This window comes from Tetrao urogallus (genome assembly GCF_951394365.1).
Source record: "Tetrao urogallus genome assembly, chromosome: Z".
NCBI lineage: Eukaryota > Metazoa > Chordata > Aves > Galliformes > Phasianidae > Tetrao > Tetrao urogallus.
The window spans coordinates 29,079,216-29,104,693 of NC_136816.1; the positions used below are offsets into that span (position 1 = coordinate 29,079,216).

Genomic DNA, 25,478 nt, shown 5'->3' on the forward strand with positions numbered 1-25,478 from the left:
ATGAAGGGCGACGATGGTATCGAGAACCCGGCGTTCGAGCCCCCTACCCCTGACTTCGGCGGTCGGCGCCGTGTGAGCCCCGCCGGGGCAGGTGCCGCTGCCGATGCTCCGCCGGCGCAGGAGACTGAGGAGGGGCCCTGCGGCTGGGGCCGCTGCACCCCTAAGGCTCTGCAGTTCTGCAACACCCCGGAGGGCTACCTGGTTGCCTACAGCCTGCTGGCCATCTTTCAAGGTAACCCGTCCCGCCGAGCCTCCTGCTGCCCGCAGGTGTTTCCCTTCCCCGGATCGGCGGTAGAGGCGGTACATCACTATCAGCTCCCCGAGGTGCTGGGGTCCGATCGTGATGCTGAGCGGTGGGGAAGAGAACACCGAGGGCTGGATGGGGAAGCTGACCCTACAGTATTAGTCATCGTACCTGACTCTATTCTTTTTCTTTCTTTCTGTTCTTTCTTTCTTTCTTTTTTTTTTTTTTCCTCCCTGGTGACCTCTGAGCACCACTGACTCCCTTGACCCTATCAGCTCTTGACTGCTGTATATCTTCCCAGTCATTCACAGGGAAGTGATGTTCTTAACAGGCTGAAAGGTAACAAATTACTTGCATACACTGATAGATAAAACTGGAGCACACTACCTGTGCACTTTGTTACCTGCCTTCTAATTAATAAAATCCCTTGGCATGGCAATGTGGGACTTCGGGTGATTAGGATGGCTTTCAAAAATCAGGTTTTGTTCTCTGGATCCCAGTCAGTCTGTCACCCAACCAGCAGCTTGGATTTTGGGGAAGGTGGAGTTCCAGGTATTCTTGTCCATCCTTTTTGTATTTGGTAACAAGACCTGTTGGGACCTCAGTGAGCCTTAGGCTTAGCAATTTGGAATGATAGCTGAGGGAAAAGAGTAGTGTTGGCATACCAAATGTGTAAACCTGAGGATAGGAAAGCTGAGATCCTCATCTGGATCTTCACTGGATTCATATACTACAGAATATACCTTGAACTTTATTGGAATAGCTAGAAGAGAAGGTTGTGTCTCCCAGGGGGAAAAAACAAACAAACCAAAAAGCCATAAACAACTGCCTTAAAATTCAACTGTGTTGCACATGTGTGCGCATCACAGAATCACAAGGTTGGAAATGACCTGCAAGATCATCTAGTCCAACCACCCTCCCATTCCTATTAGTATCACAAGCTACTAAACCATATCTCATAGCTTCTCATCCAGGCGCCTCTTGAACGCTGCCAGGGATGGCAACTCCACCACCTCCCTGTGCAGCCATTCCAGTGCCTGACCACCCTCTGAGAGAAAAAGTTTCTCCTAATGTCCAACCTAAACCTCCTCTGGTATAACTTCTGGCCATTTCCTCGGGTCCTACTATTTGCCTGGGAGAAGAGGCCAGACCCTTTTGCACCACAACCTCCCTTCAGGAAGTTGCAAAGTGCAATGAGGTCTCCCCTGAGCCTCCTCTTCTCCAGACTGAACAATCCCAGCCCCCTCAGCTGCTCCTCATAAGACTTGTGCTCCAGACCCCTCACCAGTTTCGTTGCCCTTCTCTGGACACGCTCCAGGGCCTCAATGTCTTTCTTGCAGTGAGGGGCCCAAAACTGAACACAGTACTCGAGATGCAGCCTCACCAGTGCTGAGTACAGGGGATGATCACCTCCCTGCTCCTGCTGGCCACACTGTTTCTAATGCAGGCCAGGATGCTGTTGGCCCTCTTGGCCACCTGGGCCATCCTTTGCCAAGACAATGAGTAGCCTGTACTGAAGGCAAACAGGACCTGAATGTCAGTTTTCCTGTGTGGAACCAGGATGGTCTTGGGAGGGCTGGGCTAGAGACTCTTAAAACTTAGAGAGCTGCCTGTTGCCCATATATATATTGGAAAACTCTCAAGTGTCTCTCAGGGCTTTTTCAGGATTTGATTTCAGCCTGTTCTGAACCTGATCTTTCCTTAGCATACGTGTTTTGAGTTAGAAAAAAAAGCGTCTAGAGGATTTGAGGCGGAAGCAGCTTTTCTTTGCCTGTATTTGAATGGCTGCACTATTGTTGGGAAGGCCAGGAGGTGGTTATTGTTACAGTTGTCTCTCCATAGCTCAATTTTTTTTTTCTCAAACAGTAAAGAGTAAGGGAGGGGTGGAATGATTTATTACAGAATGAACTGCTGTGGTAACTGAATTGCTAAAGATTTTAGAAAAATAGGGGTAGGAAACTAAAAACATCCTGAAATTGTCTTTGAAAAGTTTTCAGAGTTTTATTATGTACTAAAGAGCATCTTGACTTCTTCCAGCACTTCAATTTGTGAAAACAGTATTTCTTAAAATTAGCAAGCTGACTGCTAGTTTGCTTGGCTGAATGAAAAATTCAGTATCACTTCAATTTATCTCTTACTGCTAATAGGGTTTGTTCTCAGTCATAAAGCATATGTCTTAATCTCTTAAGATGCTGTGTGGTGTTCCTTAAGGCTTCTTAGTCTTGTTATCTAACTAGAGATTTGGCAGACCTCAGAGGAACACTTGTTTAATATAGTCTAGATTTTGAGACTTAATGAAAGTTCAGAGCTCACTTACTTTGAAAGCTGATGTAGGTTTGGTAACTATGGACTCTGTGGTATTCTTAAAGATGTTATCTGAACTTTTCTGGAAAAAAAAAAAAAAGCCAACAAGGGAATTGGTCACTGGGGACTTACACTGTCACTTCAGAAACAGAGAATGAGAATTTGCTGACAAGAAATTTAGTAATATGTGACAATTTGCAGAGATGTTCTGCTGCTGCAGTTGAAGGACTTAGATAGCAACACAAACTATGTAGGATTTTGAAGTTAAAGTACTATCTTGCTTTGAATCTGAAGTATTTCATTTATCCTCCAAATTATAGAAATAATCACTGAGAATGATAAAACATATCTACAAGATTTCCTAGTGTTAAGGTACCTCTAGTTTATTTGTTAGTGTGCTGAAGAATAGTGAACACCCTTCCATTTACAGAGGGAGTAAACACGGTAGGTAGTTTCCAGCAGTGCGTGCTTAACCAAAGAGATGTATTTGTAGGTTACTTTCTCCTAGTAGCAGCTGATTACCTGTGTTTCAGCTGCTTGGAAGATTTGAGCTGAAACTTAACTCTTCATTTCTGGAAGTTTTTGTTTCAAGTACAGGTAAAACCTGTATTTCCAGTATAGAAAACTCTTCTTTGTGCAGAACATGCTTACATGACTAATACCTGATTTCTGTATGGCACTTGAATTGCGTAAATGTATGACTGCATCATGTAATACTGTAACTGGATATGCTGCAGTTCATAATTACAGTAGAAAACAAGGTAAAAATTATCTCACTTTTTTGAATGCCAGATAGTTTGTTTATCCCTTATGTCAGCAGTGTTTCTTTTCAACAAATCAATGGACCTGGTCTTTGAGACTGCTCCAGGCTAATCTGGTTGAACACTCCAGATAGCACTAGTACTTTATACACTCATTAGTTTTGTCACTGGAAAGACCTTTTATTTTAATTTAACTTGATGTTTGCAAACCATCACCTTAAATATGCGACATGTAGAATACCTGTCAAGCACTTTTTGGTAAGCAGATAAAGAAAAAATGAACTTCTTTCCTTCTTTTTTGTTGGAGCAAATGAAATTCATTTATAACTAATCTAGATTTTGTGGATCACTTCACACTGTACTCAAGCTTCTAACTTACGTGGGAAGACAGTAAAGTTTTGGATGAGATTAATTAAAACATAATTTCTGTACTACTACTTAAGTGTTAAGATGTCTTCATTTTTCAGATAAAGCGGAGATCAACTAGGTCTCTTCTTTCCTGAAGAGGCTTTAGTGGTTAATGACTAGATAATGGCATTGGAGAAGTTAAACTGCCATTCATCACATCTGCATTTTACAGATGAATCTAATTATCCAATAAAATTGCGTTGTAGGTTTTTTTTTTAATGGATGTAAATTTAAGATAACTGGTAAACTGCAAGCAACAGTGTCTTCTAATTCAGTAATCAACTTGTGGAGTAGCTCTCCTCCTTCATGTGAATGTTTTAAAGCTGCAGCAAGTGTTCAAAGTGCTCTGCAAATAGGAGTATTTGTTTGTTCATTCCTTCATGCTTCTATTGTTCTTTGGTCACTGCTCCTCTGGAGAGAATGAATAAAGCTGCCGAAGAATTAAAAAATGACATTGAGGCACACCTAAATAGTGCTGTTCATCTCATATGAATTTAAGTATTGTGCCTGGAGTGATAGGTGAAATTATTATCCTTAATGAAGTGACAATAGTAAGATAATCAAGATTGTGCTAAAAAGTAAAGTGATGGCGGGGATTCTACTGATTAAAAAATCAGCTGGTTAATCAGTGTTTTTTTTTTTTTTTTAATATGTTGTGGACTCTAAGAAGGTCTGTTGAAATTCAGCTTTGTGTAATTGCATCTCTTGATAGTGCAGTGCTTGTTGAAAACTGTCTTAAATCCACTGCTGTCCCCAGTGTTAGTCCTCCCGTGCTGTTCCTGGAATGGCAGCAGAGAATCATGTTTGAATTCTTAGAAATAGGAGGGATAAATGTAGGGCTTGTTCTGTAAGAGGTGCTCACAATGTTTTGATTTCATTTGCAACTGCGATTTGAAGACCACCTAACATTTTCCTTCAGTGTTTTATTAAAGGCACAGTTTAGACTATGGTGTAGTTAGTTGACAATATTATGAAGCATAGTTGCTCATCTGACTAGTATCAGAATGTTATTTTGGGACTATTAAAGTAAAGGTATGGGCATTTAACTAGTTCCTCATATGGAAGCAGAATGTATGGCAGGATAAGAAATTCAGGCTAGTACCTGTAACCAGCTTGCACTGCAAACCATGGCTAACGTAACTTATACTTTTGGCTGGGTTTTTTTCTTTTGTTTTTGTTTTTTTGTTTTGGATTTCATTTTTGCCACTGCATAGGCATAGCAGCTTTTGTGAGGCCTTTGTTTTTCAAGGTCATCTCATACTTCTGCATGAGAGACATTTTTGTCAGTTAAATCACTTTGGTTGCTCTGAAACAGTTGCAGCGTCTTTAAATTGTTTTACATATTTTTAACTTCATAGATAAAGATATCTGTTCAAAGGCCTTGTATCTTCCTTTTGTGGTGATAGGGAGTAAATACTATTTATTTGATGTCCATATTTAAAAGATGTGTCTAGTATTAAGTAAGTTGGTTCAGTCTTAGTTTGTGTCCTCGTGCAAATCAGAAACTTGACTAATTTTTTACATTTTTTTTTTTTTCCTGAAACTGAAATACATTTTATTTGAAATTTGCAACTCAAACTGAATCTGGAACCTTAATAACATTGGCAGACCATGGGGTATGACATTTTGCTGTACTGAGTAGCTGAGTGTTAAAGCTCTCCCCACAGGAGAGAACAAAATTGAATAGATTCCGTGCAGCTTGGCTGTCTTGACAGCATATGAATCCACTATATGCTTGGATTTAAAAGTCAATAAGTACCTTAAAATGTAGCTTTGTAAATATATTGTTAGTCTTCCTCTGGTGGTGGAAGATGATGGTAAGTTTGTCCTTGCAACCCCATCAAATTAAGAATTTTTTATTAATTACATTTCTGTTGTTGTTTCTTGTAGGCGTTGTGGTAAATGGCCTGATCAACGTCAGTATCACAACAATTGAGAAGCGCTATGAGTTGAACAGCTCCCTTACTGGCTTGATATCTGCAAGCTATGACATTGCGTTTTGTGTATTGTCACTGTTCGTATCTTTCTTTGGAGAAAGAGGGCACAAACCACGATGGCTGGCTTTCTCAGCTTTTATGCTAGGATTGGGCTCACTTGTATTTTCCTTACCGCACTTCAGTAGTGGAAAATATCACCATGGAGCTAAACTTGAAGGTAAGCTTATTCTTATGTTCTGAAAACGTAGCTTTGTTTTTCATTATTCTTTGTAGCAACTTGGTGCAACTCTTACTTTGGGCAGCCTAGTTAACCTTTGTTGAAGTTGTATAAATTGAGTAGTATTTCCTAGTAGTGAAAGTAAATCCATGAGTTCACGAGCTGTTTCGGTACACTGAACTTTCTTTTTCAGAATAGATCTGAGGTTGAGTAAAGTGCTTTTTTATTTGTATTGATGAGTATAATCAAAATTCACTTAGATTAAAAAATGATCTGGTATTTATTCATCAGTAAGAATGCAGGTTAGGTCAGTGATGTGGAATAAACGTCAAAGGAAAGCTGTCAGAATTACTGTCTGTTGAAAGGCCACTACACATTGCAGTTCTGCTAGATTTTGAACTATTATCAAAGGTATGCAGAGGCATGTTGAGTAATTCATTAAGAAGTTTTACTGTGTTTGTCCAAAATGCTGACTGTACTTATGTTGTGTTTTTTTTTTTTTTAAGTAAAGAAGAAACATGCAGTATCGAAATCGTGGTAGTATCCAACTCTGATGTCTTAACAGAGCTTTGCTCGTAACTCAAGACTTTGAGTGCTGTGTATTTAATGCCATCTGCTTGTATTTCTGTGTGGTGATACACCTGTAACCAACAAGGAAACATCCAGATATTTTAAAAGAAGGATGACTTAATTTTTCACGGTTATCTTAATTGTTATTGCATTGCTTAAGCAAATTTCTTTAGTGACTAAGTATATTAACATGCTAACTGAAAATCTCAGTAGCTATTAAGCAATCTGGTGGAATGTTCTCAGACTTCCAGCTGCTGGTACTCGTTTATATTTTTTCAAGTGTTAATCACAAGATGCCATGCACTTTCATAAGCTGTCAAGATGTTGATTATTAGTTAAATAACTTTGGTAAATTACTGTTCCCCATTGAATAAATGAGGGCCTGAGGCAGAAGTTAATCTAGCTTTTAACTTAATAGAGCCAAATGAAAAAGTTTCAACAGATGATTACACATTAAGCTTGTTGCTGCTATAAGAGTTACTTGCTTCTGGCTATACCACATACTCATTTCTTTGCAATTACTATTTATTACTCTTATATCTCTCTACTATGTAAGGGAAGCTGAACTTAATCTAAAGGAAGTTCTGACTTGTTTGTAGCTTTGTTTTCTATTGCAGTGAGATACTGGCAGCACAAGAGTGTTGAAGGTAGATAGCAAACTATTGCAACTGGTTTCTTTCCCTTACTAGCAATTTTGATAAGTATCTGTCTGTTCCTGTTTTGTCAGTACATCTGCCATTTCATCTGGCAGTGAAGATGCTGTAGGAGTTAATACTTTATTGGGGTTTGTGTTCTACACTGAGTTTTGAAATCCAGAATCTGTGCAGAAAGTTTCAAGTGGCGCATGTGTTTTCTTCTTCATGGCCCTATAAAGCTAACTGAATTCATACTTAATTTTTTGACTATTGTAATGCAGATACTTGTGCTGTGACAGTGAACAGGTTTAAGGGTCTAAGCTGACTTAAACAAAACACTATCAAAAATAAATGGCTGCAGAATTCAGGAAATGTGTATTATGGCAGACTCAAAGCAAGTTTACAGGTACTGTACAACAGCGTTCTTTCACAGTGAAGTTAACCAGAGTACATGTTTTCATTGGATGCCCGGTTTAGCTTGTTTTGATGATGAAGTATCTTAGCTGCACATTTAGTTGTAAAACTTAATAGTACCAAACACAGTCCAAACCTTTCTTGTTGCTTATCATTTGGATGAGTATTTTAAAGACCACATACTGGGAGTGAACTCAAGTTATGAGTGCAACTTAAAAGTTTTGCAGTCTATTTTTTGTTAACATCTGCTTGGTACTTTGCACCACCTAGTTTTTTTACTTGATTATTTCTGTTCATCTATTTGTAAATCCAGTGAGCTTCACCTATAGTATGACTTTAAAGTACAATTCAGTATAACATTGATTGACTGCCAGGAAAATTATTACCTAATCTAGAAATTGAAGTCCTGTAGACTTCCTAGAAATTACTGTTTTACCACGAGGTATCTGTGTACCTCTTTGTAGCATAGCATGTTTACCTGCTCAGAACTGTTTCACTGGAAATATTATTGCAGTGTAAAAAATAGTTAAATCAATGTCTTACTTAATGAATAGCTAACCAGTGGACTGTCTCTTTATAAATAGAAAAACTCAAACGCTTCTGTCTTCTCTGATCTCCAAAAATTCTTGAAACTCAAAACTGTGATGTAGATATAATCTGTTTTGTTATTAAAGATCCTTGTTTAGGATCTTTAAATAGTCATAGAATCTTCTGATCTAGATCTGAAATTTGGAGTCAGGAGCTCCATCTAGTGGGTTTATTATAATTCAGCAATTATTTGATTACTCTGACACAGTATGAGGGCTGTAAAAACCACAGTTGAAATGCTGTTATAAGCAATATATTTTTTTACGTTTATCTCAATTCCTATTGAAATGACTTTCATGTCAAATGGAAAATTTAGATCCTCACTTTGAAAAAAGGAAGAATCTCATTATGAGGATAATCAAGCATTGGAAGAGGTTACTGGACAGTCTCTCTCCCTAGGGCTTTTCAAAACCCTTCTGAGCTGAGTTCTGAGCAGTTTCATCTGGTGTCGGTGTTGACACTAGATTGGGAGGCTGGACTAAACAACTTCCAGATGCCTCCAGCAGCCTGAATTATTCCACAAAACCCTTCATTTCTACTATTTAAGTTTAAATGCATGTGGTGTGATTTAACAAAAATGAAAATGACTTGAGCGCCTTTCTGCAGTTCTCTGTAGTGCTGGAAACTCTGAATGTAGATTAGTCAACTAGGGGCTGATAACTAGTGGATCTCTTCAGAATGGCAATAACTGATCTCTTTTCCTGGAACATATAGAGGACAAATTAAATAATGAAGGAGACTGTGGTACATCTAAAACATGTAAGAGGGCTATGGGGTGAGCAGAATATGTGAGATGCCAACCTCTAATTTGACTGTTTTCTTTCTTCACCACTGGCATGCCTGTGGATTTCCTTTTGGTTTGTGTCTCTGAACAGACCACCAGATAAGTCAGATAATGGATAGAGCTGCTGTTCTTCACACTATCTGGTATATTTCTCTATACCACTTATATATTACAGAGTTACAGAACATCCGTTCACAGAAACTAAGAATTTGTCCCAGAATTCTGAATCTTCCTTAAAACTCTCTTCCCCATTCAAAACCTACAGGACAGACAGATATTTTTTAAGCTTAAGAGGGAACAGAAATTAAGCTGTTCTTTTATTTCTCCACATCGCACTTTTTAATGTACTAAAAAAAAATCCTACACAAACAAAACAGCCACATCCAGTGTACGATATGAGTAAAGCTAGTCTTGATCTGTATTATTTCCAACTTATGTAATTGCTAAAGCATGTTGCAGTTCTGCCTTCTTGACTAGCATGTTGCACTAGCATTAAGTCTTTGGGAATACTTCCCCTTTACGTAACTTGTATTCAGATAGGCATATTAAAGTAAAGAATGGAAGGAGATTTATAATTACCATTTTAGATAATATTGTCATTAAAACAGTTCTGCCCTTCAAAATACTAATCCAATGGTTTTTAAAAAGAAGAGCAGTTTTATAGAGGAAAAGTTGGATAGAAGTGGTTAGTTACCCATCTAAACTTCTCCCAGAGCTTGGCTTATCTCAGATTAGACTTTTTTGATTATGTAAAGCCAGTGCTTTCTCTTCCACACAGATCATAAGATGGTGGAACTAATACAGTTTAGATTAACCTATGGCACATTACCAGGCTATTTGACTGTTCAAAACTTTATACTAGTAGAAGAGGGGGATTATTTGATTTTCTGAGGTAAAGACAGTGAGTTGCCATTTGATGACAATTTTGACCCTGAATTAAACTAATCTCATCACAGTTTGTTTCATTTAGTGAATACTGTTTGGAGAATTTTCTTGAAATGAAATATGAAGTCTATGACTGCAATCAGTAAGTGCATGTATATTTGCTTAGCTAAAAATCAGTAAGTCTAGTGGATGATGCAAATACAAAGATTGTAATTGTATTAAAGTATACATTATTCTCATAATTTCATAGAGATAGAGTTTTAATTGTATGATTTGAAAACAAAAAGTGTGATAAATTTTCATCTTTGCATGAGAATAATTATATTGGCTGAAAAGCTAGAAAACTGACAGAGGCTATACTCAGTTAGTAACACAATGGCATAAGGCTTCTAAATTGATGTGGAAGAACACACTTGGTGTGGGGACAGGGATTCATGGAGAAGCAGTCTGTCAGAGCTTGGTGGCCATTAGCCTGTGGAATCTTATTTCATGAAGCTATCCCGCGGATCTCAAGCTGGACTAGTACCTTAATAAAATTCATGCAATTTTCTTAAACAGTTTATTACTTATTTTCAGATAAGTACAGATAAGTAGTAAGAGCAAGGTACTCTTATTTAAAGTGCGAAACTTAAATAAGTTAATGCTGATTCAGACTTGCCTAATTGGCATTTAGAGTTAAATGGTAACTGTAGGTGTTCTCTACATGCTGTACACAGACATGTATGTTAGCAGAAAACTGTAGGAAATGCTGTCTTGCAATAGATAACTTTAGATACTGTGCATATAAATAGTAAAAAGTTAACTGGATATAAGACCTCAGTATTGATCTTTTGTGCAGAAAGATGTAAAGAAAATAGATTGACACTGAGTGGAAAACAAATTCTAGGAGCATGAGAGAAGTGCTTCATACTAAAACATACCATATGTGGTTTCAAAGAAACATTAAAATGAGGCTTGTTCCTGACTGGGAAAGATTTAAAATGCTAATAACTCCCCTTGAAGTGTTTAATCATTCAGAATTGGCCACTTTGTATACAATAGCACTAATGTACTTGTTATGTGGTACATGACTCTACTACAGGTATGGATATGGTATACAGGTACTGCTGCTGCTTTAGAAAGGAAACGATAAAAGCCAATGATGCATTTATGACAATGTTGGTCAGCCTTCTTTTTTTAAAAACAAAACAAAACAAAAAACTGAGTGGCAGGATTTTTCTTGTTTTATGTCTTGAGAGCCCAAAGCATTCATCAGTGAGCTTACCTGATTCAAAGGTTGTTTTCATGTTTTCTCAGGATGGTTTGTTTTCACCAAATTGACAGGTTTATTATTTTCCTCGAGGTTGTATGTTCTGTGGAGAAGCTTGGAAAGAAAGAAACATGCTTTTCTTTTGATCTTGTCAGTTGGGATTGTCTGTTACTGAAAGTGCAGTGATAGGAAGGGAAGGGGAAGGGAAAGAAAAAACATACTGTCTTCATTTCGTGTTTTTTTTTTTTTGGTTTTTTTTTTTTTCCTTTCTGCATAGAGGCATACAGGAGCACAGCAGATGCATTCTGCTCTACTTCCTTCCTGTGGTGATTTGTGTTGTGGGATTTCTGTGTGTGAGGGTGGGTTTGTTTGTTTGTTTGTTTGTTTGTTTATTTATTTATTTATAACTCTGACTGTAGCACTTTGTTCTCCAGCAGTCCAACTTTCCTCTTGCTGTTCAGGCCATTGTATTTCTTTGCTTAAGAATGGAGGCTGTTGCTAGTGCTCCTCAGAACTACTGTAGGGCACAAAACCAAACTTAAATATCTGTTTCCTAGCAGTGTTCCCTAAACTGTTGAATACCATTTGACTTTTTTTTTTTTTTTTTTTTTGCATACACTTGGTCCTCAGGCCAAAGTGTTTTAATAAGGCTATTTCATCCATATGTTTGTATTGGTAAGGAAAAAAACCTGTTTTTGTTTGCTGTAATCATATTTCTTTAAGAGGATATTATATAACTGAAGGTTAGTATAGTCATGCATAAGGTATAGTAGGTGTGAAAACTAGAATAGGAGTCTGGCTGCAACAGTGCAGAATATATGCACTGTCATATGTCATGTATAATATGTATATGTAGAATAAATACAAGTTCTTCAGTTGTAATGAGCTAGGTAGTATGCCTTTAAAATTTTGTTGTTTATGTCCTCAGATACATGCCAGATTTCAGGAACAAGCTCTGCTAATTTCACTTGCAGTACCAGGACAAAGTCTTCACTTTCCAATTATCTCTATGTCTTTATACTGGGACAGCTGCTGCTGGGAGTTGGAGGAACTCCTCTGTATACTTTAGGGACAGCTTTTATTGATGATAGTGTTCCAAAGCACAAATCTTCCCTTTATATAGGTAAGTTTTAAGTCCATTTATAATACATTGTCTGGAAAGATCACAGATTACAATATCCAATGAATTGTTTTATGTATTGACCTAAGGCTCATCTTTCATCATTGTATGCTAATGTGCATGAAGTAGTTTTATAACTTGCAGAGTACTGCTGTAAGTATGAAGTCTTTTCAGTAGTAATTTTGCAGGGTTACCAGGAGGTTGCTTTGTGTCCCTCTCTTGCTCTTCTGTCATCTCAGTAACTGAAAGGGCTTAATATAGCCTTCATATAAACAATATGTTCAGGTAAGATGTCTACTGCTAGTATCTGTCCTTTACCCATACCTATTAGCTCTCTACTGACAGTGGGCAGCTACAGTAGACAGTAGACAGTCAGTAGCTGACAGGGACACTTATGAGCATCGTGTGATCAGTGCAGTCTTCTAGTCACATCCAAATATGGCACTTAAACATACTTCCGATATATATTCCTGCCTTACTTGAAAGTAAAGAGATTACCTAGTAATGCAGATAATAGATTTATATTTACTATCAAGCTCTTAGAAAGCTAAAGAATAAAAACTCGTAGTGTTAATCTTTTCTCTTAGGGGGAAATCACTGAAGTCATCATCTACTTGCATACCCTTCTTGCTTAATTGTTCCAGACAAGCCACCTCATCTTCTGCCAACCAAGTGTCTAGTTATTTATGTTAAATATTTATGTTAAATCAAGGCAGCCCTTAATTTTGTTTGTCTTTACTATGAGTTAAGGCTTGTACACATAAATAGAGCAAAGTTAGTACTGTTGGTATGATTAAGGGATCAAGAAGCGTCTTGAAAAGTCAAGAGATGTGATTAGTGTAGAGGCTTAAAATGTAATTGACAGTATAATAAACCTGATTCATTTGCAGTCTTTGGATACCTGCTGAATTTAGCAGAATAGTGTATTCTACTTGATGGAATAAAAACTGGAGGGAATTACAGTGAGAGGACAGGTAGCTACATTAAGCCTATAATATATAGTCTTTTTTAACCTTAATAACACTGTATTGAAGATTAAAAATATATTGTATTGCTTGATACAAGCTGTTGTTTTCTTCCTTCTTGAAAATAGGGATGTTTTGTGAAGACTTCTTACCTTGCTCAGCAGAAACATATTTATATCTAAAGCCAGGGAACTGTTAAGAAGTTCCAAATGATAATTTAGGTTGAATAGTTTGTAGGAGAAATAAGGATCATAGAAATTTGAAGTTATGTAGGATGAATGTGAATGTAGAGTATTTCTATTAGCTTGTCATTGTAACTAAAATAGAGGTAAACTTAGGACTCATCAACTGCATATTTATTCTAACTTTCTGGTGTGTCTGTTCTATTTCACTCTCCCCTGCCACTACTTCTTGCTATCTTAAGAGAATGAAATCATATACTCATAATACTCATAAAACAGACAATCTGGAAACATTCTAGAAGTCTAGGTTCTTCAACATGGGGGGCAGGGGGAGGAGGATGAAAATCACAGAGCTTTGGCAGCAGGAATGCATGTCTTATTTTGACAGCTCTAGTTTGCAGACAGTCTTTCAACTAGTAGTAGAGTTCTTCTGCCGACAGTGTTAATATGCCACAGAAGTGTCTGATAGGCCAGAAAGGCTGTGACATCAAGAAAGTCTTGTACTAACACAAAAGCAATATAGACTTAAGACTGCTTTTCTGTAGCACATAGTTACAGCTGCAGCTTTAGTGTTTTTCACCTAACTGCCAGGAGTAATTCAAATCCATGGCTTTATATTATTAGAATTACATCAGGAAATTGAAGCAAGTTCTCCACAAACTCAAGTGGCAGATATTTCTCCTGTCAGAAACTTTAAAAAAAAATAAAAATCTGCACTCAATTGAAGATCAAAGTATGTAGGTTTTTAAAGACAGCATGCATATGCTTCTAACAACTGATGCTTGTAATAATTGCAATTAAGAAACTTTTATGACAGGTTGTTTAAGATTGCAGGACAGGATGTGCTGAAGGTAATCTAACAATGTATGCAAACAGTGCAAGTGAAGTGTGTGTCTTGGTATGTTAAACCTCAGAGAATGTAGCTTTAATGAGTGCTGCAAATTTCTGTGTTGAGGTAAAGGTACAAACTTTTTCTTCTGCATACTGTACCTGAAGCAATGATACTGAAAGAAGAGGTTGAATTAAGAAACCACTTGGTCTGAAGTTGAGTTAAGGAATTTCCTGAAAAGGAAGCTTAAAAATATAATTTATTTTCTCTTCCAGGAATTGGCTATGCCATGTCATTGCTTGGGCCTGCTATTGGCTATGTCTTAGGAGGACAGCTACTTAATATTTATATTGATATCAAGATCCCAGAAAGGCAAGATGAGTCTTCTAGTTCCTGTTTTCATTGCTAATAGTACTTATTAAAATCTTCAACTCTTCTCCACATGAGGAAGAGAAATGGTTCGGTTTTTTTTGTTTGTTTGTTTGAAAATACTGATCATGAGTGTACTTCGTACTTTAACATGTAAACAACAAATTTTAATGCACATAAATAACAAAGTGACAACATTCAAGGACCTTCTGTCTCATCTACTTTTAGAAAAAAGAATTTTCTATCTCACGGACATCTGAAATCAGTGACATGATTTCATCAGTTCTTCCCAAATTATTTTTCCAGTACACAGATGGACCAAGATGATCCACGCTGGCTTGGAGCATGGTGGATAGGATTCCTTGTATGCTTTTTTGCAATTTGGTTTCTGATAATACCATTTTCATGCTTTCCGAAATACTTGCCGGGTAATTTTTATTTTTTTTTCTTAAATGGGAATGAGAGCTGCTTTGTAAAGGAGATCTCTTTCTATCTCTAGAGTTCTGGACTCAGAGGCTGATTCCTCTGATTCTCAGTTAATTATGTAACAGCCCAAGCCTTATTGAAATAAAAAGGTATTTATTACTAGTTACCCTTTAAAACATGGGGAATTAGCCAGAGGAAGGATCTTCCAAGTACTAGTGGAAAGTAGAGCAGGACTGGAAACAGATAGAATATGGGAACTGACAGTCAGAATTTGAAAGATGCTTTCAACTAGGTGCTCACAGGACTGCATTTAAGTAAAGATGTTTGCTTATCACCAAAAATCATAAGGAAATCCTACTAGCTTAACTCTTGCATTGTTGTCTTTGACTACTGCATTATAGCTATGGGTAGAATATGAATTCAAGTATTGCAGAGCAGTCTTAAAAAGAAGGTTTTAACACATTTTCTGCTGAGGCAGGTAGTTGCTTGGAAGAGCATCTATCTGAAAGAAAGATCTAAAGGAAAGGAACAATGAAGTAGTGAACCAGGCAGAACGTGAGGATTATGAAAACAGGGAATGGACTAAGAATCTAAAATTCTTAAGATGTAATTGCTAATATCTTATTACAGCCAACATTATCAAAGGGAAGAATGAGGCCTTTAATTAAAATTTTCCCACAGCAATAAATTGTTGATATTCTCTGGCTCCAAGTCAATAGAAATACTCAATTAGTCTTATGGTAGAAAGGAAACGTTTATTGTAGTATTTCCTTCTGCTTTAAGTCTTGAGCACTGTTATTCAACATCTTCTTTATTAATAAATATTCCTTTTTTGCTGTAGGAACAGCAAAAATACAGGCAGAAAAAATCTCTGAAACCCATAATGATGGAAGTGAGGCACTTGTTGAAACAAAGAATATTGGAAAAAATTTTAAAGACTTTCCTATTGCTCTCCTGGTAAGAAAATATAGAACTTAATAAAACTGATATGTTCTGAGAATAAGACTCTTTTCAGGTGTTAAATGAATGTTTACTGAGGTAACTTCATCTTCAAAGTGCTGTGGCAGAAGTTTTAAGAGTCACTGAGAAATAAAGCATATTATGTTTTGATGTTTTTGACTGCTAACATGAGCAGCGTATTAGTGAAGTTCTGCATGAAAGTATCTGCTAGAAAATAAAGTGGCATCTAGTTTACATGGTGCAATGATGGAATAACACTCTGGAAATTACACAAACTTTTCTCCACAGATTTTGTTGAAGAATCCTGTGCTTATGAGTCTAATACTAGCCAGCACCTCAGAAGCTTTAGTTGCCACTGGCTTTGCCACATTCCTACCAAAGTTTATAGAAAATCAGTTTGGAATGACATCAAGTTTTTCAGCAACTCTTGGAGGTAATGGGGTTGTGTTTTTTTTTTGCTTTTTATTGCTTGTTTCTTTTTTAAATCTTTAACATATTTACTAGGTTACAGTTGGGAGCTAATATAGTCTGTCTTGTATTTTCTGAGATTATTGAGAAGTTATTTGTTTGAAAACAGCTAAAATTGGGTTCTTACAGCAGAAAAATCTTTTAAGCTCTTTATGCCTATCTGAATTAAAACCCAAGTTTTTAATTTGCCAATGGTGAAAATCTGAGTTGTCTGTATGTTCAGTAAACTAATAGTAACTTTCAAAGTGGAATGAAAAATTTGTATGCTAGTGACACTTTAATTTATTCCTCTATTTTTGATGAATGGCATTTAATTTTCTTTGTTTAAAATTGGCTAAAGAAGCACGAAGCTGTAGTCCCTCTTATTTTTGTTACCTGATAGGCAGAAGTAATAGGTAGAAAAAGAAGGGCTTTGAAAAGCTAGTATTGTAGAAATCAATGTGGTAAGTGATGGAAAAGCTGCACTAGTTAGGATCACGTGAGTAAGTCTGTAGTCATCTTTCAAGGATAGCAACAAGATCAAGGCAGGTAGGCCAAGAGATACTTGTATTATGGCCAGCTTTGTATTTCTGGAACATCTTGCTAAATTACTCCAGCTACTAGTGCAAGCGTATGGTAGTTGAAGTGCTCTTTCTCCACTAACTCTCAATGACTTAGTCCTCTGGGTAATTCTAAATAGCTACTGCTATTATTATTTAGTCATCTTTGCTTCAGAGCAAAGTTATCTGTAAGTTTCCAGCAGAAATGCATTGGAATATATGCTGAATTGTTAAACTGTTGTCAGCAGTGGAGGGAGAAAACTAATTTTTCCTGTTCTAGTCTATTTTACTTTGAGTTTGATATTTGTAGTGTTAATTAGATGCAGAATTTTGAAGAAATGTCCACGGTCATGTTGAAAGCTAGAGTTACCTGAACTAAGAGCAACCTAGTCTTGAGTGTTATACTTTGAGCCTTTCTCTATGTGCATATGTGCCTGTACAGCTCTGCAGCTGTATCTCAAGTCTCTAAATATCCCTTGTCAGTTCAAGTTGTGCCTTGGAACTCTGTTTTACTGGAGTTTAGCTATATTTAAGCTTTCAGTTATCTTTCTGAAGTTCCAATAGTATGTAGGGATAAATCTGTATAGATTATGAGAGCAAAACTGGCCAACTTTGGTCTCTGAGAACTTTAGTTTTTAGTTTCTGTAGATGCTTTGTTGTATCTTTTGCTGCCTTCTGTATAGCTATGTTCTGTTGTTTAAAAAGTTCATAGCACGAATTTGGAACAAAGAATATAGATGAGGAAAAATACTGAGAAACCATGGAGTAGTATTTTCATAAAGCAGATTGGTAGTGTTCAGAGTTTTCTGCCCAGAATTAAGTACCCTTAAGTAATCTTGGTTTGCCTTGTTGAGCTTCAAATTTGTATGTCTAAAGATTACACTGTGAATTTGATCTTCTGAAAAGACTACGGGTAATATAAAGACAGGATAAATTGCTTTCACAGAAACTATTACATTTCTTACTCTACACCTTAAGATGCAACCCATAACTGTTACGATTTTTTTTTCTTACATAACATGAAATTGCTCTCTGAATTACTTCACTTACTATGTGTTGCGCTTCGGTATAATTGCTGCTTTCTTGTTTTCCTCTAGGGCTTGTATTAGTTCCGGCAGCAGCAATAGGCCAAGTCATAAGTGGCATCTTGGTATCCAAGTACAAAATGGATTGCAAAAACATAATCAAGTTCATCATAGGCACTTGTTCAGTTGCCTTTCTGTTAAACACAGTCTTTTTAGTTGCTAAATGTGGGAATGAGCCTTTTGCTGGTGTTTTTGAAACCTATAATGGGTAAATATATTTTGATGCATTTTTGGTGCTAGTGTTTGTTTAAACTAAGAAAACTACATTAGAGTACGGAATCTTAAAGTCATAATTTTACCTTGATGTATGAAAACAGAACTGTTTTATGAAACTCAAGATGTTGTTCTTGGGATCTGTGTAATAGATGAATAAGAAAACAATGATATGTATGCAACTTTTAAGTGCTCTGAGCAGACAAGTCTGCTTGTCTGGGGATGGTCGGAGGGTGCTCTTCTAGATGTAGTATTATGTTACTGAATTTTAATTGCTGCATTTTTTCTTGAAACTATAAATTAAAGAACTTCAAGCGTACATGTATGTGGGAGGGAGAAAAGAAGAGGAACTGGGTTGAGATACAAATCTTTATCTTTCTTTGTTTCTAAATTGAAAAAACCTGTGGCAGTAATAACAAAAAAAAAACTACTTAGAACTCTAGAAGTAATTCTTTTTTATTCTGTATCTACTAGAAATTGCTTTATTTTTGAGTATGAATTATTTATGAGCATGAATTAGTCTTTGGACTAATCGAGATTTGTTCTTCTATGAATAGTGTATTACTTATCTACATGTCTGCTGCTTATAATTAGTTTAAAACTATTATTATTTCAGAACAGGCACGCTACATAACTTAACAGCACCATGCAATGCTAAGTGCAGATGCTCCACTTCCAGATACTACCCTGTTTGTGGCAGAGATGAAGTCCAGTACTTTTCTCCATGTTTTGCAGGATGTACATCGTCTAATCTTAGTAACAAGAAAAAGGTGCTTTATTGTATGCAAGTTGTTGACTTAGCCTGTTTGTTTTTCATACAAAATATATTCTATGTGGCAAGTGTTCTCCCATCAGTATGATAGCAAATAAGTATCACTAAAGTGATGGTTACTACGGGAAAATCTTATGTGAATTGGAAGCACATACGCTTGTAAGTAGGGTGAATGCTGATATGTTTCTCATTTGCTTAGTGTCTCATTGCTGATGTTACTTCCACTAGACCTTTTACTGCTGAAAATTCAAAGCAAATCCAGGTTTGATACATTGAGTTGATCACAATAGTAGAAATCACCAGCTGCCTTGACATTAAGTTGCAATTCTTATCTAGTATCTTAAAGAATAATATAATGTTTATTATATGCATGGCAGTATGCTTCTGTGTGTTTGCAAACCTGGAAAGTCACACCCTGGAAAGTAATTTTGCTCTACCGTGAATTTATGAAAGTGGCTGATTAGTTCAGCAAGGTAGACTCTTTTCTCCTTGTTTCTGCTAGCATAACAAACACTTGAGCAGGGCTGTGGGAGTGTAGGAAGAAAAGCCTTAAAGGGAGGCAAGTTGAACAGATTGGCTGGGGACTTCTTATATCTGATTTGACTGTTTTGTTTTGTGTTTTTTTTTTTGTTGTTGTTGTTTTTTTTTTCTCCCAGTGGAAAGTTCAGACTTTGTTATTTTTCTCTTGAAAACAAACTAGAGTGGATTTAAATGAAGAGCTTAAAACTATTCAGTTTGATCATATCCTTAAAAAAGCAGCCCAACATCAATTCTGTCCTCGTTAAGTCTTCAGGAGTAGTCTTGAAAAAGGGAAGCCTTCATTTCTTTTCCTGTCAAGTACAGCCTACTGTGAAAACCAGTTTGTTTATAGCAAAAAGCATAAAGCCATGTGATATGGGGCTTGCTGACAGCTCATGTAAAGTATGTGGACTCCTGCGTTTATCTCAGTTGTTCTGCTGTGGTTGAAACTGAATTTGTATTACCTAAGCTTGAAGATAAACTGGAGGAAATAATGACATAAGTAGCTTTGAATCTAAAGAATGAACTTCATTTAAGCAACAGCAATTTTGTAGTTAAAATTGCTTAGAGTAAGATTTTTGAGTTTTTGGAAATAATCAGCAGCTTTGGTTAATAAGCAAGGGAGCAGCTACCAGTAGTTAATTTAGTGAAAACATCTTTTGAGAAACGTGTTAGATATATTGTGCTGTAAGAGATCTGTAGCTTTTGGATATACTTTCTTCAACCATGAAACTTTTGAAAGAACTAATTGGAAAGAAAGGAGCATTTCACCCAGCCCCTGAAACCTTTAATGGTGTTTTTTTTTTTTTTTTTTTTTTTTTTTTTTTTTTTTTTTTTTTTTTTTTTTAAGAAATGATTTGTGTGAAACCAACTTATTTTCCAAATAATGTGTTTTAAAAAAAAAAAAAAAAAACCTTCAAAGATTTGCAGTAGGATTTAAGTATGAAAGATAGCTTTCCAAGGTTTATTCTGCTGATGTCTGTTTATAATATAGTGTACTGAGTATCTGTGTCTCTGACTCTAGAATATCTTTACTTTAAGCTTTTTATGTTTGTACCTCGGAACTTTCTGCACACAAAATAGAGGTTGACTGTTTTGATTACTGGTCAGGTGGTCACTGGATCAGTCAAATTCTGCTGAATCAATTTAAAAAAATTGGGGTTACGTGGTCATATGGTCAGAAGGAAGTAGACTACTTCCCACACTTGAAGTCAAGTTTTTTTTTTAATTCACTTGGATGCAAATGCACAATACCTACCATATTAGAATGATGTCTACTTAATTTGTTTTATAAATTATTTTTAGACTTACTACAACTGTTCGTGTATTGGGAAGCTGAAGAGAGAAAACGTTTCAGAAGACTTTCTCTTTGAAGCTGTATCTGGGAAATGTTCAACACGATGCAAATATTTACCTTTATTTCTGATCTATTTCTTTTTTGCTGTTGTTTTTACATTTATGGCTGTTACTCCATCTACTGTGGCCGTTCTCAGGTACGCTTTTTGGGCATTAGAGAAAACATGTAAGTGAGAACTGAGATCAGTGAAACCCTTTAATTCATTTTAGTCTGTAATATGGATTCAATCATATGTGCAAAGGATTTTCTTTTGTGGTATTTTGTGCACTTAGCAGGCAGTATTTGAAGGAGAGATAGTTGTTCATTGTAGTTAAGTAGATAATGTTTGAATCAGTAAAAATAATCTTTCCTACTTGCAGAAAAAGTAGAAGCAAAGCTCACTATTTCATGGGAGCATTCATTTGACCTCTGTGGTCAAAAAGCAAGGAATAAATTTGCCATTTTTTTGGATGGGGAAAACATTCAACTACTCTGTGTATGGTTAGTTCCAGGACTTCAGGTCTTACTAAGAAAATAACAATCAGTCAATATCTATTTAATTCCTATTCCTCAATTCAATTTTGGCTGTAGGAACTATAGACTACCTTTGCTATCGTATTAATTTTGTTATATTGGGATTCTGAGGTAGTTAATATGAGATGTGGCAGCGTGTATGTGGCTGTTACTTGTTGTCTTGGCTGTCTTGCATAAAAGCTTGATTTATTGTTCTTTCAATGTGTATATGTGAAGGTTGAGGTCTTTAACTTGATGTTGAAATTTGACTTGTACTTCAAATATTTCTGAGGGGAAAAAAAAGTATTTGTTGTGTAGATATATATGCATTTTTACCCATGGTACTTGAGGAGAAGGTAAGGTGTGGTGGCTGTTAAATTCGTTGGTTTTTTTTTTTGCCAACTTTCTGGATAGTGGAGATGGGCAATGATACTGCAGCTGTAGTTTGAAATAGTCTCTTTTCAGGGGTGGTGTCCACCTGGGCTTAAGAGTTTGCCATGTTAGTCTGTGGTCATACGAGTGTGAAATGCTGCCCAATCTTCAGAACTGAACTGACAATTTTATTTAGGTGATTCTGAGTAATAACATTTTGAATTTGGAATCTTTAAACTCTTAAATTGAAACTGTTACTCAGTTCTTGAGTACTATAGAGCAGTTCCAATGATCAAGAACTAATTTGAAGTGCTCAATGTGAGTTAAATTACTGCAGAATATTTTGATATGTATCTCTCCAGCAAGTCTATTCTGTACACACTGAAATGCAAACCTGTGTGTTCATGACAGTATTCTAGTGCTGGAAGTAAACACACCATAGAAGACTGCTTGTTCTCCTACCTCCAATTGTCTTTGTGGGTAGGGGAATCCTAACAGATGGCTTTCACTGCTCATCTTGGATGAAGCACTTCAGTATACTTAGTACAGGTTGAGTAAAGAATACACTACAGAAACAAAATCACATAAATGACAGAGTAGGTTGCACTTAATATTTATGTATTATCTTTAAAATGTGATGAAGATAAAATAATTTGCACCAAGGGAAATATCTGAAAGAAATGGGTAGGAGGTGATTTCTTCTAGTGTTGCATCAGTACACTAATTTGTATGAGACAGACCAAAACTGATTTATTGTAAGGCTGTACTGTGTTGTGAGTGTTGTGCTGAAGCTGTCTCTATTCATACATTGCTTTTTCAAGAATAGTTGCTCAGGATAGCATTCTAGCATTGTCCTTTAATCCTTGGTTGTTCTCTGGTGGAAAAAATGTTCAATAATATATCAAAGTGCTGCTAGTAAGTTAGATTTTTACTTATTGTTAAACATAGTTTAATATACAATTCCTTGATAACCCATAGGAGTTGCTTCTATTCTTTTGTGGAAACAGGTATTAAAGTTCTTTAGTTATTTGTTTTGTGCTGGATTTCTAAAATTGTGTGCAGTCAGCAGGCTAAAATAATACATTAAGATAAAGCATATCCAGTGAGGAAAAATAGCTGGGAAAAGAATCAGTTAAGAAGTTGTTTTCTTGTAATTCTATTTACAGATGTGTGCCAGATAAGCAGCGCTCATTTGCTCTTGGAGTGCAGTCAGTGTTTCTACGACTACTAGGTATAAAACTCTTGCTGAAACTCCTGTCTCTGAACAAGTTGCTTCTCTAAGACTGTTTTCTAAACTTAATGATGCATTAAGAAACTTCCAGAGGGTCTTGTAGTAGTATCTTGCTGGCTTAGGAAATACACTTGTTAGAAGGCAAGTGCTATCAGAACTCAAATTCCTTGAATAGATTATGCATGTTCATGTTAGCTCTTCTTGCTGTCACAGGCAGGAATAAAATGTAGGTAACTATCATTCTTCCTGCAAAAGGTACCCTCTGTCACCTCCCCCAGTGCTGGAGGAAGTTGTATTCTTAAAGTTGAGATCCTGCTAAGAAGCTATGCTATGGAAAACAGTATCATGTGTCTAGCACATGAAGTTTACAGTCACAGGAGGGTGACAGTCTTAACCAGTAACGTTACTGCTGCATATGCTGTTTTATTTCTAAAGGGGACAGATGGAATATTCCTTTCCCTTTCAAAAACTTTTGAATGACTGAAATTGTAAAATTACACATAAATTGCTAATTATTCAGTCTTTATGTGGAAATTCACTAAAACTCTAAATAAAGATAGCTGGATAGGTGAATCAACTTCAGTTAAAAAAAATTACACTAAATGTAGATATTCTCTGATTTGCTAATTTTAAGGTCTTATTTTTGTCTTGGATGCTTTAAATGGCATACATAGTACAAGGCTGAGTCAAGGCTTAGTTACTGGCTAGGTTTGTATATAATTATGTAATACTTTTACATAATTTACTTTTTGAGATCAGTTGTCTGTCAGTGTGAGTGTTATTTTGGTGAACATAATGAAACTCCAACAATCCAGGTCATTCTACTGATAAAGTGTAACAAAAATAAACATAATCACAGGTAGAAATTAAATAGGATGCTAAGTGTTGTAGAAACCCTTTAACAATGTTAGTATGTTGCCATGTTGTTGTTGTTGTTGTTTTTTAGGTACTGTTCCTGGACCAATTTTGTTTGGCTTTGCAATAGATAAGAGTTGTTCTCTGTGGGATGTTGATGAATGTAAAACTAAAGGAGCCTGCTGGGTTTATGACAATGAAAAAATGGCGTATCTTTTGATGAGCATAAGTAAGTGACTTCATACTAAATACATGTACAAGGCAATTGATGTATTGACGTTAGCTACCTTGACTACTAGGTGGGGGTTTTTTAAAACAGCCTTGAACTAGTTTTTGTTGTTTTTTTTTTTTTTTTTTTAAATTAACAGTTAAAACAACAGTAGCAATAACAATAAACTTTGTTTTTCCCAAATAATAAAAAGCAAAATACTGGAGGAGAAGATGCAAGACTCCATTGAGTTACTCTTAAGAATAGCCTAGAAGAGAAAACAATAACACACAATAATTTTGCTCTTCTGAATTCTCAGGGATTGGCACACATTTCAGTCTTATCTGTTGTGGTCTGCTGATAGCTTAAGGTCTAAAGGACTTCTGTACTTCTGTCATACTCTGGTTCTTCTCACTCAGTTAACTTAAGAATTCAGTTAAGTGTCTCTGAATAGTAGCAAAAAATTTTCCCAAGTTCTTTAATGGGCTGTTAGTTGTGTGTGTGAAATGCATATCTGGAGGAGGGAAGGCAGGCTGTGATGCAGTTGTAATACCTTCTAGTGGTTGTAATCTTACGGTGTACAAACTGAATTGCTAGTACTAATCTTCAAGCTGAAAAATGAAGAGTCACATCATCAAATTTTGGAATCTTTTGGATGTGGATGTAGTTCAGTGGTAGAACATGATCATGTGTAAGACAAACACCACTGAGTACCTTTGGGTAAATTAAATGACTTTTTTCAAGGTAGCTGAGGGAGAGTACTTGTCATAGTCACTTCTAGTTTGTGGCAAAGAGTACTGATGCAATAAGGAACAGTAGTGAAGAAAGAAGTAAGGAAGACTTGCACTTCAGGCTAGAATGGGGTGAGGAAATACAGAACTGAAGTAATAGTAATAGCTGCTGATGCAGGCAAGAACCAGAAGGCAGATAAGCTCTCTAAAGTCAGTTGGAAGTTTACTTGCCCTTTGAGTTAATCTAAAGCATATTTTTAATTGATATTATGAATTTCAATATGTTTAACATCTGACAGTGTGTTTCACTGTGTGAAACTGTAAGTGGCTGAAATACTTGTCTCACCATCAAAGATGACTGCAACAAAGACTCTTCTATTCTCTGCATTTAGGTGCTGCTTGCAAAATCATCACGATCATCTTTGTGATCATGGCAGTGTTTTTGTATAAACCTCCACGGCCAAGGCCAGTTCTGCCACAAAAGGATTCAGAAATGGTATCTGCTATACATGCATAAATTTTGAACAAATCAGTGACTTTCAAAACAGATTAAGAGTAAGCTTCACTGTGTACATTTAAAAAAAGACCCTTAAATTTCTAGTCTCATTTATAACTTGAATAAAATGTGGTAGAATATTCCAATCTCTGTTATCCCCCAGGCCCTCACCTTGTCTCCCTTCCCCCCTCTCTCCTCCCCCACCCACCCAATCAAAAAAAAAAAAAGGCAAAAGATAACATGAACTGGATTGGCTGACTGTGAGCCACGTATGTGGAACCTGGTTCATTGAA

General features: G+C 36.4%; 1 protein-coding gene across 1 annotated transcript; it reads left to right on the top strand.

The window, feature by feature from the left end:
• On the top strand, positions 1 to 25,206 carry SLCO4C1 (solute carrier organic anion transporter family member 4C1; the record flags this gene model as incomplete). Its single annotated transcript, XM_079548379.1, has 13 exons — positions 1 to 232; positions 5,608 to 5,871; positions 11,925 to 12,119; positions 14,368 to 14,464; positions 14,768 to 14,889; positions 15,729 to 15,844; positions 16,136 to 16,280; positions 17,952 to 18,147; positions 18,769 to 18,922; positions 20,749 to 20,936; positions 22,831 to 22,895; positions 23,842 to 23,979; positions 25,082 to 25,206. 13 exons carry the CDS (start codon positions 1 to 3, stop codon positions 25,204 to 25,206), a joined length of 2,037 nt encoding a protein of 678 aa, XP_079404505.1.
• Between the last annotated feature and the right edge of the window lie 272 nt (positions 25,207 to 25,478).